The sequence below is a fragment of the Trichoderma reesei genome, assembly GCF_000167675.1.
Source record: "Trichoderma reesei QM6a unplaced genomic scaffold TRIREscaffold_4, whole genome shotgun sequence".
In the NCBI taxonomy this organism is placed as follows: domain Eukaryota; kingdom Fungi; phylum Ascomycota; class Sordariomycetes; order Hypocreales; family Hypocreaceae; genus Trichoderma; species Trichoderma reesei.
In genome coordinates this window covers 64,717-77,631 of record NW_006711151.1, presented here as the reverse complement: position 1 = coordinate 77,631, position 12,915 = coordinate 64,717, and the positions used below count along the sequence as shown (strand labels likewise).

General features: G+C 56.9%; 7 protein-coding genes across 7 annotated transcripts; 4 read left to right on the top strand and 3 right to left on the bottom strand.

Moving 5' to 3' along the window:
* Window positions 1-31: 31 nt before the first annotated feature.
* On the top strand, window positions 32-1,369 carry TRIREDRAFT_58119 (uncharacterized protein; the record flags this gene model as incomplete). The annotated part of the gene is made up of 1 exon (XM_006963276.1): window positions 32-1,369. The coding sequence occupies one exon, from the start codon at window positions 32-34 to the stop codon at window positions 1,367-1,369; it is 1,338 nt and encodes a 445-aa protein (XP_006963338.1).
* A 233-nt stretch (window positions 1,370-1,602) lies between these two features.
* Window positions 1,603-2,944, bottom strand: TRIREDRAFT_104659 (uncharacterized protein; the record flags this gene model as incomplete). The annotated part of the gene is made up of 3 exons (XM_006963077.1): window positions 1,603-2,253; window positions 2,390-2,617; window positions 2,690-2,944. The coding sequence occupies 3 exons, from the start codon at window positions 2,942-2,944 to the stop codon at window positions 1,603-1,605; spliced, it is 1,134 nt and encodes a 377-aa protein (XP_006963139.1).
* Window positions 2,945-3,564: 620 nt separating this feature from the next.
* Window positions 3,565-4,237, top strand: TRIREDRAFT_2776 (uncharacterized protein; the record flags this gene model as incomplete). The annotated part of the gene is made up of 3 exons (XM_006962981.1): window positions 3,565-3,780; window positions 4,005-4,104; window positions 4,164-4,237. 3 exons carry the CDS (start codon window positions 3,565-3,567, stop codon window positions 4,235-4,237), a joined length of 390 nt encoding a protein of 129 aa, XP_006963043.1.
* A 140-nt stretch (window positions 4,238-4,377) lies between these two features.
* Window positions 4,378-6,720, bottom strand: TRIREDRAFT_75664 (uncharacterized protein; the record flags this gene model as incomplete). The annotated part of the gene is made up of 1 exon (XM_006963076.1): window positions 4,378-6,720. One exon carries the CDS (start codon window positions 6,718-6,720, stop codon window positions 4,378-4,380), a length of 2,343 nt encoding a protein of 780 aa, XP_006963138.1.
* Window positions 6,721-7,421: 701 nt separating this feature from the next.
* Window positions 7,422-8,752, top strand: TRIREDRAFT_75662 (t-SNARE protein; the record flags this gene model as incomplete). The annotated part of the gene is made up of 1 exon (XM_006963275.1): window positions 7,422-8,752. The coding sequence occupies exon 1, from the start codon at window positions 7,526-7,528 to the stop codon at window positions 8,750-8,752; it is 1,227 nt and encodes a 408-aa protein (XP_006963337.1). The 5' UTR covers window positions 7,422-7,525.
* A 962-nt stretch (window positions 8,753-9,714) lies between these two features.
* TRIREDRAFT_120558 (uncharacterized protein) lies at window positions 9,715-12,264 on the top strand (the record flags this gene model as incomplete). Its single annotated transcript, XM_006963274.1, has 1 exon — window positions 9,715-12,264. The coding sequence occupies one exon, from the start codon at window positions 9,715-9,717 to the stop codon at window positions 12,262-12,264; it is 2,550 nt and encodes an 849-aa protein (XP_006963336.1).
* Window positions 12,265-12,447: 183 nt separating this feature from the next.
* TRIREDRAFT_57537 (uncharacterized protein) lies at window positions 12,448-12,899 on the bottom strand (the record flags this gene model as incomplete). The annotated part of the gene is made up of 2 exons (XM_006963075.1): window positions 12,448-12,738; window positions 12,837-12,899. The coding sequence occupies 2 exons, from the start codon at window positions 12,897-12,899 to the stop codon at window positions 12,448-12,450; spliced, it is 354 nt and encodes a 117-aa protein (XP_006963137.1).
* Window positions 12,900-12,915: the final 16 nt, after the last annotated feature.

The window sequence follows — 12,915 nt, the reverse complement described above, 5'->3', positions numbered from 1 at the left end:
TGGTCTCGGCGTCGCCAAGTCGTTAACCATCATGCCTAGAGACGATTTGTCCATCGACTTCGTCAAGAGGATGCCGCAGGCAGAGCCTCTCGACCCCGGCTTGATCCTCGATGACTGGATCAACCGCGTCCAGAACCTCCCCGAGGAGATTCGCTTCATCCAGGAGGAGGTCGCAGACAAGGACCGCCAGTACAACGAATGCATCCGCATGATTGACGACCGTGATGCAAAGATCCAGAAATGGATCAAGACAAATGGGAGCCATGAGCCGAATCCCAAGGAGGATATGCTGCGAGCCCAGATTCGGGAGAGCTATGCCCGCGCCGACCAGCTCTCACAAGACAAGATCAACCTGATGCAGAGGCTGCAGCTCGTCATGGACAAGCATGTGCGGAGCCTGGATGTCCAGATCAAGCTGCTCTACGACCGCGCCGAGCCAGGCTTCACAGACCCCGACGAGGTTCCTTCGCTCATCCGGCCCAGCGCGGCAAATCACAGTGCCCCCTCGGCCCGCACCTTGAATTTATCCAACAACATCAACCCGGCTGGTGCTCAGGCGTCGCCTCGCAACCCCGTGGCCGGCTCCGCCAACCCGGCCCTGGTCCGGCTCCCCGCCCACCCTCAGATCCGACAATCCCAGGCCCAGCAACATGTTGCACAATACAACCAGCATCCATCCTCCGCACCAGCCACGCCTGCTGCAAGCATCATCCTGAACAGGCAACGAGAGAGCTCCGCGGGACCGGCAACCAAGAGAGGACCACGGTCCATCACAGGGCCCGGAAACCTGCCCGCAACGTCGAGTGGTTTGGCGAGACATTCGTCCCTTGGGCCGGGCATTCCCAAGAGCGGCTCCATTGGCTCCGGAGCCGGCAGTACTGTCCGGGCGGGCAGTGCTGGGCCGAGAGCCGGATCGGTCAAGGGCGCGGCGGGTGTAGGGGGTCGCAGAGGCACGCCGACCATGACCGGCCGGAAGAAGCCGCCCAACAGGTCGTCGCTTTCACGGGTGAAGAAGGCGTCCAACCGAAACTCGCCTGCGTCGACGGCTGATAGTGACCTGTCGGACGCTGGTAGCGGCAGCGGCGAGGAAGACGACGGTCCAGAGTCGCGGCCGAGGGCCCCCATGGCGGACCGCAAGGACGGCGACGGAGACGAGGTGCTTGGAGACGCCGAGGACGACGAAGAAGGCGGTGACGACAAACGGTACTGCCTATGCCATAACGTGAGCTATGGAGACATGGTGGCCTGCGACAACGACAATTGCCCCTATGAGTGGTTCCATTGGTCCTGTGTTGGGCTCAAGAGCGAACCCAATGGCACGTGGTACTGCCCCGAGTGTACCGAAAAGTTTCAACGAAAGGGAAAATGAAGAAGGATGATGATGATGTTGTGGCGTAGGTCATGGCATCTTTGGATCTGGGGACCTGGATATTGGGGGTTGTTTGATGCCTATGCATGTAGTCAGATTGAAGAGGGCCTCCCATTTCTATGGATCGAGTGTCCTCGATAATGAATTACATTCAAAAACTGCGCGGCGTCGTCCCTCAGCTCAGTATCGACAATGTCGTGAGACTGCATCATTTGTGACTGCTGATTGTGCTGTTACTCCTTCTGCAAGACGCAGTGGACCACACCGCGTCGTACACCCTCGCTCTCCTCTCTCAGCTCTGTAACAGTGGCACCCTTTGACCGGGCCACGTCGATGAAGTCGTCCAATGAGCCGCCGACGCCAAAGTAGAGCCGCTTTGCAGCTACATATGCGGCTGCCGTAGCACCGGAAGCCTTCTCACGGTCCAGCACAGCAAAGACAGTCTGAGCAAACGCCTGCAGGGCAAACGGAGAGTAAATGGTCTCTGCTCCAATCATGAGCGTCCTCGGCGCAGGCGATGCCGATGAAAAGGCCGGCAAATCGTACAGACAGCTGATGAACTCGGGGGACCAAGCACCGGAGATGAAGGACAGTTGGATGCCGCTGGACGAGAGGAAGTTCTCAAAGGCCTGGACGATGCCCGGGGACAGCTCGAGCTCGCCTTCGATGCTGAAGGCGTCGGCGAGGGCGGGCTCATGGGCGGCGTTGTGGAGGGCCCAGGCGAGGAGGAAGTTGGGCAGGGTGACGAGGCGGAGGACGGAGGGGTTGTAGTCTGCGAGGATGAGGGAGCAGGGGAAGGGGGTCTGGGGCCATTGGGAGCGGGACTGGCGTTGCATGATCCAGGTGAAGAGGGCGAGGGAGGGGAGGGCGGTTCCGCAGCCGAGCTGTTGTTTAGGTATATGAGTCAGCTTTGTTTCTTTGATAACTGGTAGTGAATATACGCATGAAAAGAAAGATATGGGGGGGGGGGGAGGGGGAATGGGAGTATCGTGAGTGAGTACATAGTGACCGTGGGCATACCTCAATCACACGAAGAGACGAAGCCTGCTGAGCGGCCGTGAGCTCGTCCTGCGCGGCGAGCACCCTGACGAGGTCGATGCTGCTCTCCCAGCTCTTGAAGCCGCCCTCGTAGATGCCCGTCTTGACGTCGTGCTTGCCGAGGCCGCCGTCGTCGACGCGGTCCTCGCCGCTGGAGCCGGACAGGACGTCGTCGTCCTCGGCCATGAGCTGGACGCGGACGTCCCACAGCTCGCGGCGGGGGAGGCTCAGGCTGGGGGGGTCGTAGTAGGAGGAGGAGGCGGTGCTGGCATTGGGGGGCACGTCGTTGGTGAGGTCGATGGCGAGGGTGTCGTAGGCGATTTTGGAGGGGAGCTGGGCGAGCAGGGAGGAGAGCGGGTGGAGGGTTGCGGGGAGTTGGGGCTTGCCGGCGACGGGGAAGGCGCTGTATGATGAGGGGGGTTGCGTTGCAGACTGGGGGTGAGGTTGAGGTTGAAGCTGGGGTTGAGATTGAGACTCAGGCTCGTTGATGAGCTCGGCGTCTATGTCGTCTCCGGAGAAGCCAAAGGAAAAGGCCATTTTGAACTTTTGGTGGCTTGTCACAATCTCTGATAGTGGCTATATTGAGTGAGCTGAGAGGACTGAGATGCTCTCTGGTGAAGACGAGTAAAAAAGAGTGTGTTTAAGCAGATACAGAGGCTGTATAGAGATGAAAGTCGGATATCGAGTTAGTGATTTTATAAGATTCAGTTTCTGGGTTTGGTGGTTTGGTACCTAGTTTGGTGGGGCTACCCATCCATTGACTTTTGCTCTCTGCTACTACTAGGGCCCGCGGCTATGAGACGGCGATTCCTCTCTTAGCCTCCTCAGACATGCCGAGCAACTTCAAGTCTCTCTATATCATACCAGCCTGTCGTCTCAAAACGACTGATGAACAGCCATCGCATATGCGACCTTGACCATTTGAATTATAATTGCTGTCAGCTACGCTTTCAGAGTTCTCATATATGATTCATCACCACCAAAGACTTTAAGCGCATACTACTCTTTACCACGAGTTGATGTCATACCCTCTCACCGGAGCATCAACCTCATCTCATCTTTTCTCGTCTCATCCGATCTCGCTTCGCCTCGCCTCGTCTCAGCTTTCACAACCGCTATCATAAGACACACATAAAACCCACGCACAAAACAACATCATGCGCCCTTCACTCTCAAGGCTGGCCTCGGCCTCGGCCATGCAAAACGGCGGCCTGCGCCCCAAGCCAATGGCCCTCCTGCCTCCCATCCCGCTCTACCGCCGCCTCCTGCGCGCGCACCGAAAACACCTTCCGCCGGACATGAGGGTCCTCGGCGACGAGTACGTCAAGGCCGAGTTCAGGGCGCATCGAAACGTGGACAATCCTGCGCATTTGGTACGTGTGTGTGTGTGTGTTGTGTGTGTGTGCGATTGGTTTCAAGGGCAGTGGGTGAAAGGGGGGAAAAGAAGCCGGATGATAATGTTCTCTATTGCTGCTGGGGGGGGGGGGGGGGGGGGGGGGGGGGTGTTCCCTCTGCCTTACTCACAACCATCACTACTTTACGGATATGGATGATATAGGAATATGAGTGCGACGCTGACTTGTTACCTGCTTTTCAGATTGGCTTCCTCACCGAATGGCAAATGTACGCTCAGCAAATCGAGGGCGAGTCGTGGGTGGGCGAAAAGATCGACCAGAGCAAACTCCAGAAAATGAGCGGTAAGCCTTTCCCACATTCTCTCTCGTCATGAGCACGGCACTGAAAACCGGATCCATAGACGAGCAAATCCAGCAGCTGTACGAATTGATGCAGGCCATCCAAAAGCACCACAACGGAGAAGATGCCGAATAGCCCAGCTCCAAAGGCGTTTCGTCGAACTGCCAAGTTGTAGAATTAGACTGTATAGTAAGACCTCTCTCTCTCTATATATAATAATATCCAGATTCTCTATATCATCATGGAACTGAAACACGCCATCTAAATCGCTTCGTCTACCTCCCCAATGCCTCGGCAATCCACGTTGCCTGAATCGCACTCACTTTCTTTGCGTAATTCTTGTTGGTATAGACGTGCTCAAGGAACATGATGGCCTCCTTCTTCTGCCCATGCATGACACTCGAGGGATGGATGGCAACCACGTGCTTGCCGTGCACCGTCACAAAGCTCCCGTCCGGCGCCAGCATCGCCGTCCTCATGGCGAAGCCCCTGAGGAAGCACTTGATCACCGACTCTGCCTTTTCCGGCGACAGAGGCGTAAACGGCTGGGGATCGGGCGGCGGCATCTCAGAGAGGAGCTTCTCCTTCAAGCACATGCCTCGGAGCTGCCGGCGGATGTTGAGCGCCTGCTTCATGTTGCGGATGTTGATCTTGCGCTTCTTGCACCAGTCTATCCGGTCCGAGTTCTCTGCAGCATACATCTGCATCGTTGTCAGATACGTGATGATGTCGCCCTCGCGTCTCTGCACATCCTTGCGATATGCTTCTACTTCCTCCTGGCCCTCCTCTGAGTGTACGTGCATGAAGATGTCGTCTCCGGACGTGAGGCAAGAGATGGCGTCAATCACCTCGAGGACACAGTCAAACTCGGGTCCCGCGGCTGCGAGAAGAACAGCACCCAGGGGAGCTGAAAGCGGAAACCTGGCCATTGTCTGGCCCGCCGCCGTGATGGTCCCGTCGTCCGCAAGAGCCCCCAAGAAATGCAGATGTAGCAGGGCCATTTCGATCGCCGCGGGCTCTGGTGCGTCCATCAACGGAAAGGCCATGACATCCTGTATGCCGCGCGCTTTCATGGTTAAAACGGCCCCAAGGACATCGTTTCTGAGAATCTCTGGGAGGTCCGAGTCTTGCAGGCTGTTAAAGGCATCTTCCGTGTACAGCCGGAAGCATTTGCCTGGGCCCTCACGGCCGGCACGACCAGCACGCTGCACGGCGGACGATTTCGAGATGGGCTTCGCCAGGAGCGACTCCATGCCGAGCCGCGGCCGGTACTGCTTCACCTTGGCTTTGCCGCAGTCAATGACATATCTCACGCCGGGCACCGTGACGGACGTCTCGGCGATGTTGGTAGCGAGAACGACCTTGCGCGTGCGAGGAGTCTTTGCGGGTCGAAAGGCCACGCTCTGAGCCTCGATCGAAAGCTGGCCATACAGGGGAACGGCGACAATCTTGGGCACGTTGGACGCAAGAGTCGTGGCATATTCCTCGATGAGCCGCTGCGCAGCCTCGATATCCTCCTGACCGTTGAGGAAAGCCAGGATGTCTCCAGGCAGCGGCTCTTCGACGTGGACTTTGAAGATTTTCTTCAGCAACGCATCTTGGATATCGGGCACCGGCCGGGGCTCGTATAAGATCGTGACCGGGAACTGGCGGCCCTTGATTCGAAGCAGCTCGACATTGCTCCCCTTTTCTCTCCCCTCCGCAGCCGCGGTGCCGAAAAACTCCTGAATGACACCCACCTCGGCCGTGGCACTCATGATGATCACCTTGAGCGGGATGCCTCCTCGTTGCGTTTGATCCCCAAACAGAATCTGTTTCAGAAAGCCGGCCAGGAGGTCAACGTCTAGGCTTCTCTCGTGGATTTCGTCAATGACAACAGCGCTATACTGTCTCAGATAGGGATCCCGGAGAAGCTCCTGCAGCAAAGTACCTTCCGTCAAGAACTTGATCCTTGTTCCTTTGGGCACTTGGTGGTCGAATCGAACCGAGTATCCCACGAGCCCATCTGGCCGTCCCTTGCCGAGGGGGGTGCCCGCCTCTATTGACACACGCTGTGCCAGAGTCGTGGCAGCAACTCGTCTGGGCTGCGTGATGGCAATCATGCCTCCCACATACACCTCCTCTTGCCGGCCTGGCAGCTTGACCTTGTGTCGTTTGCACCAGGGCTCCTGGTATAGGAACTGAGGCACCTGCGTACTCTTACCGGAACCAGTCTCTCCAACAATGACAATGACGTCGGTGCCCGCGCGCTTCACGACCGTCCGGATCTCGTCTTGGTGTTGCCATATCGGCAGCTCCCGGCGAGCTTTGAGCAACGGGTTTTCCTTGGCGCCGCCTGCATTTCGAGACTTGCTGTGGGTTTCGTTTCTTTCACGCGGCGCTGACTTCGGCGGCTGTTGTGGCGTGGCTTTCGACGGCTGCTCTTGCGACTCGTTTGGAGGCGTTGGTTTCAGGTTGCTTGCTTCGGCTTGCTTGGGTTTGGAGGAGGAGGAGGAGGAGGAGGAGGAGGAAAGATATCCTGCTACCGAGATGACCTTGCCTCCAATCGTGACGGATCCAGAATCTTGTCGTACTTTTCGTCTCTTGGGCGCATGTTCCGTCGAGTTTGGGGCAGCCATTGTCGAGTGGAAAAGTAGGATAGAAGGGAGAGAGGTAAAAGAGGGAGAGAGAGGGGCTGCACGAGAAATATCACCACCTTGACATTGCTTGGTCGGAGCTTGCCTTTTTTTTTGGCCTGTTCCTTTCCTCTGTAGATGTCTCAAAATTTCACATGTATGAAGGTCACTGATAAGATATCGACGGCGCCAGGTACCAAAATTGGCCACCCGGTGTAAAATCTGCTAACGGTAGGTAGCCTTCAAGGTTGATTACCTAACACTATAACAAAGAAAGTTACTTAGGTAGTGCCTCTTATTGCAAGGCTTACAGAGTAGGTACCTAACGTTGACTCAGATTCTTGTTCCATATCTATCCAGCCCATGCGCAGCGCGAGGAAGTACTCCCGATACTGATCAGTTACTCCTCGAATATATGAAGAGTTCATCGATCCATCTGATTATTCTGCAGCAGATCCATATCTTAGGGGTATCCTGTCCCCTACAGGTGGGCCAACTGTCTCCCCAGGGTCCTTCGTCCCACCTGCACGCTAGTTCCTACGGGGCAACTTGGTACCTACAAGGTAGTACTGGGTACTAGTAGTACCTTAGTACGCATGGGAGTGGCTCAGATTAAGACTCGAGTAGGGAGTTGACACCCAAGCCTCACCACTGCATCTTTGTTCTCTATTCTTCCTGTGACATCTCCTTTCTCTCGCTACACCAACGTGCCGCATTTTTTTCTTCCTTCTTCTTCGTTCCTCTTTGACTGCGGCATAACGCATTAATTACCCTTCCTGAAATTGAACCAGCACCACAGCAGAGCACCATGAAGAAGTTCGGCTTCGGCAAGAAGAGCGACGACGGCGACGACGCCAACAGAAACGCCCTCTTTGGCAGTCGCAAGAAGAACTCGCCCGCCCCCTCGGACAACCCGTATGCCAACCAAGGCGCCAGCGACCCTTATGCCGAGCAGACCAAATATGCCAACATGGGCTCCTACCAGCCGGGCCAGGGCGGGCCGAACAACGGCGCCCGACCGCCCCCTGGAGGTGGCTACAACTCGTACCAGGGCGGACAGAACGCTGGCCCTCCGCAGACGGCCTCCTCAGGCTACGGCAGCGACCGATATGGCTCCGGCGGCGGCTATGGCTCCAACCGCTACGACAGCGGGCCTCAGCAGAACGCTTCATCGGGAGCTAGAGGCCCTGGAGGCTACGGCGGCTTTGGCCGTGACGCCCCCGACAGCAACAGAGACGCCCTCTTTGGCGGAGCGCAACAGCGACTCGAACAAAAGCAGCAGGCTGCTCCAGCGCCTGGGGGCTACAGCACAGCGTCAGCCGTCTCTGGCGGTTCCTACGGGGGCTATGGCGAGCAGCGGGAACTGACAGAGGAGGAGCAAGAGGAGGCCGACACCCAGGCCATCCTCGCCGAGAAGAGACAGCTTCAGCAGGAGAGTGTGTCGTCAGTACAGCGCTCGGTGCAGATGGCTAGGCAGGCCAACGAAGTCGGGCGCGCCACCCTGGCTCGTCTTGGTGCGCAGGGCGAACGGCTGCACAACACCGAGAAGAACCTCGACCTTGCGGCCAACCAGAACAAGATTGCCCAGGATAGAGCAGCAGAGCTCAAGACACTCAACGGGAGCATGTTTGCGGTTCACGTGGGGAACCCTTTCACGTCCAAACAGCGCCAGCAAAGAGCCGATGAGGAGATCTTGGCTCGTCATCGGGCTGAGCGAGAGCAGCGAGAGACGACGCGGCGAGACGGCTACGCAGCCACCCAGCGCATGGAGCAGAACATGCGCCAGCTGAACACGGGCATGGGCCGGCAGCAGGGCCGCAAGAAGGACTACGGCAAGTTCAACCTGGACGACGAGGAGGGCGCCGACGAACTCGAGGACCAGATCGACGAGGGTCTCACCGAGCTCGAGGGACAGGTCAAGATGATGAACATGGTCGGCCGGGCCATTGGCAACGAGGTGGATGCTCAGAACAAGCAGATTGACCGGATCATGAACAAGGTAATCCCCCCCTCTTACTCTCTTCTCTTCTTCTGATTCTGCCGGTATCGGATGGCTAATCCTTTCCTCACAGAGTGACGCGGTTGATGACGCCACGAGGATGAACAGAGAACGGCTGGCTCGTATCAGGTAAAGCGATTAATAGAGGCTTGGTGTCTAGATGTTATAGATCACGGAGTTGTGCGAGGCTTGACGTGCGTTTACGACATAATGTAGTGATTTCTGACATACATTACATGCCACATAACTTATTTTGGAATGATTATTTCTTTTCTCTCTCTTTAGAATGCGGGCAGACTGTTGACGATAGAGCTGGAGCTGTGTGATAATATTTCCTGCCCGTTATCTGGTTTGACAACTTGTGTTGAGGCTTGGAATTTGCATGTTATGGCAGTACTTTTGCACGGCGTGGAAACCATCGGGCTTAGCTCACGGGATCTTAGTCAGGCAAGTACTGCGCCGTAGCAACTCCCCAGCATCAGTACCTCCAACAGCATTGCCGGCGGGTTACATCATCATGTCTCAGCCAGGTATCGGCCTATCCCCCTTTCAACGCATCCCTTACCTGACCTGACCTTGACCTCACCTCGGTCCTCGAGCAGGCACCAGGAGCTCCGTTTGAGTCACACCCACAAAGCTGGTCAGTGGCTTGGCTCTCCTTGTCCGTCGCCTTCACTCATGGCCTGACTTTGTTCCTGATTCTGCTTGTATATATATATATATCTCCCTCCTGTCCTTCCGCCATTATCTCGTCTCATTCCAATTGCTGTTCTTTCGCCACCGCTCGTCGTCTATATGCTTCTTCCCACACGCATGATCCTTGGACCTTAGGAGGCTCCTCGCATTACCTACAGCCAGCGTCGCAGCCGCTCACCATGATACGCATTGCTCGGCATTGCTCTGCGCAAGTATATCAGACCATGAGAGTATGAACCACATCGCCTCAGTACGGATAGAGCAGGGAGAAATAGATCGAATCATCACCAACTACCGCCCCAATGGCCTCCGTCTTCACCTACGACCCGGATCCTCCCCGCGTCTCGTCGCCCTGGATTCAGGCCGATGATGCAGACAGCTCGCCGGGCTCCGGCGCGGCTGTGACTCAGACCGGCCTGCTGTCCGAGTATGGCGTCACGAGGCTGGAAGCAGAGCCGCAGACCGGCCCCATCGAGTACAAGCTGCATCTGCTGCTGCGGTCACGGCGGAGCTACGTGTATATGAGCACCGTGCGCCAGAAGAGAGACAAGCTTCATGCCCAGCCGGGAGACATCGCGGCGCTGTACTCGGCGTCCCCGACGCCTTCCTCGTCGAGCCAGCCTCGCCAGGAGCGTCTCCAGCGCCTCACGACGCAGCTGCTGTGGCGCCTGCAGCAGTCGTCGCCGTATCATGCGTCGAGCTCCAGAGAAGTGAGGATACCAAAGCTATCCGACGGCAAGGGAGATGCCGGGTCGCCAGATGCCCACGGCACGCAGATGCCGGGCCTGGAGGAGTCCCAGGGCGCGCTATACGAGATAGGCGTCGCTGACGATGGAACGCTCGTCGGGCTCAGCAGGGACGAGCTGGACGAGAGCATTGCGACTCTGAAGAACATGGCAGCGAGTCTTGGCTGCGGCGTTACCGTGTTGCGGATGGTGATTGTGGGCGACTGTGAATGGATCGAAATCGCGGAGCCGGAGGGCAATGCTGCCCGGAAACCGGTCCAGGTCACCAAACAGGACAAGCTCTGGGTGGCTGAGGCCTTGATCACGCCTAACACGGAAGTGCAGCGTTCCAAGTCGCTTCAGGATGTCAAGAGCCATGACGGGTCCGATGGCGCAACTTCTCTGCAACCATCTACGTCTACTACAGCGCCGCCAGGTCATGCCAAGTCGACGACGCCGCAGCTGCGGGTGACGCTGACGGGCCCAATAGCGTCAGGGAAGTCGAGTCTCTTGGGAACCTTGTCGACGGGCACTCTGGATAACGGCCGGGGCAAAAGTCGCTTGAGCTTGCTGAAGCATCGCCATGAGATGGCTTCCGGGATGACCAGCTCCATCGCGCAGGAGCTCATCGGCTACAAGGAGAGGCTCATTTTCAACTTCTCCCATCGCAACATTGAGTCGTGGCTCGACATTCATGACTACGCCAGCAATGGCCGGCTGGTGTTTATGTCTGATTCAGGCGGCCACCCTAGGTATCGACATACAGTCTTCCGTGGGCTGATGAACTGGGCTCCGCATTGGATGGTCCTCTGCATCGCTGCAGACGACGCCGAGGTGACTCATGATATGGCTTCTATGGTCATGGACTCGGCAGACACTGATCTGGTCAAGGCCCATCTGGACCTTTCGCTGAAGCTTGACGTTCCGTTGGCCATCGTCATCACCAAGCTGGACCTCGCGTCCAAGGCAAGCCTGCAAAAGACAATGACGAAGATACTCGCTGCTATCAGGGATGCGAAGCGAGTGCCAAAGCTCCTGCAGCCGGACCAGCAGCCACAGGAGCAGCTGGCCCAGATTCCCCAAGCAGACTGGGACAAGGTGCAGAACTGGGTTGGCATGGTTGACCAACAGGAAGGCCCGCTGAAGCATGTTCCCATTGTCTTCACCAGTGTCTTGAAGGGAGTCGGCGTCGGCCTTGTCCATGCTCTGCTTGCAAGCCTGCCTCTGCCAGAGGCGCCTACAACGACGCCGCAGACCGGCTCTACGGATAGTAAGGGACATCCAGAGCAACCGGAAGGCCTCTTCTACATTGATGACACGTTCAATCTGCCAAGGTCCTTTGATGACTCGCCATCGAGCGCGGACGGTGTCATTGTATCCGGTCACGTTCGCTTCGGCAGCTTCTCGGTAGGACAGACCATTGTTGTAGGGCCCTTTTCGACAGGCCATGGTCGTGTCTCGGCATCCGAAGACCAATCGTCGCCCGACGAACGTGGATCGCCCATGCTGAACGCAGTAGCCACCGGACATGCCGGCATCTCCAGGTCGTATGACACACCGCCGGTCATTGCTGCAGACGAGTGGCCAAGGGGCCGCATTGTAAGCATCCGCAACCTCCGGCTACCTGTGGGCACCTTGGAAGCTGGTCAGGTGGGCTCCATCGGTGTCGTGTTTGAGCAAGTGCAGACCGAACTGATGCCCCTGAAGACGGAGACGCCACAGATCCGGAGAGGCATGGTGATGGCGACGCCGCCTGTTGATGCGCTGGGCAGCGAAGTGACTCTTCAGGCTGCTCGTGGGTTTACGGCAGAGTTTGATGAAGATGCTGCGGAGTTCCCTCCGCTGGGCTCAACGGTCAATGTACTCTTTGGTTGTGTTCGAACTGCTGCCCGGATCATTGACGCCTCGACCCAGCGCCGTGAGACAGCTACAGCATCTGACGTCGACGAAGCAGCTGTAGCTGCAGAGCATCGTTCTGAAGAGAGGGTAACCAAGGTAACTGTAGAATTGATACACAGTCGAAAGTGGGCTGAGCTGGGGACATCAGTCATCATCATGGGGAACGGTAGTCAGGACGGATCAGGACTACAGGGTTTTGTTGGAAAGATAACGCATGTCGTGTCTTGACGTGAACAGCAGGTTGCAAGATGAATGTCATTAGTAGTTTGTTAGTTTTGTTGAAAGTATTTGTAATAGATTTCTTCATTGACACAAAGGTCATTGGTAGCCGCTTGTCTGCATCCTTTCTCTCTTTCATCGGCCCAGCTCGTTATGCTTATCCGTGTTGTCCTTCAGCTCAGCCCTCCGCTCTCAAGCTCTCACCAAGCCATAGAATAACGTCCACGTCAGAATGAATCCCGGTAAGCCATTGAAGATGGGGCTGGTCCAGAGCTCGAGGGCGCCCTTGTAGTAGCGGCCGGTGTCGAGGACGCTGCGGCCTTCGGCCAGGGAGCCCGGGGCGAGCTTGAAGACGTAGAAGAGGAGGCTGGTTGTTATTGAGAGGGCGATGTAGTAGAGGAAGCCGTAGTAGGACTCGAGGCCGAGGATGCCTGCGCTGACGCCGAAGAGGGAGGCCGTCAGGCTGTGGAGGTTGGTGAGGGTCTGGTAATAGACGTTAGACTGAAGCTGGACGTTGTGATTTGCAATGACTTCATGGCCATGAGTGAGTGAGGCAATGGGGATGAGGGCGTTGGATGTACCTTTGTGTTGTGGATGACAGAATCTTGGACAATGGGGTTGATCTGGAGCTCCTGTTCCGACATGTTTGCGGTGATGGTG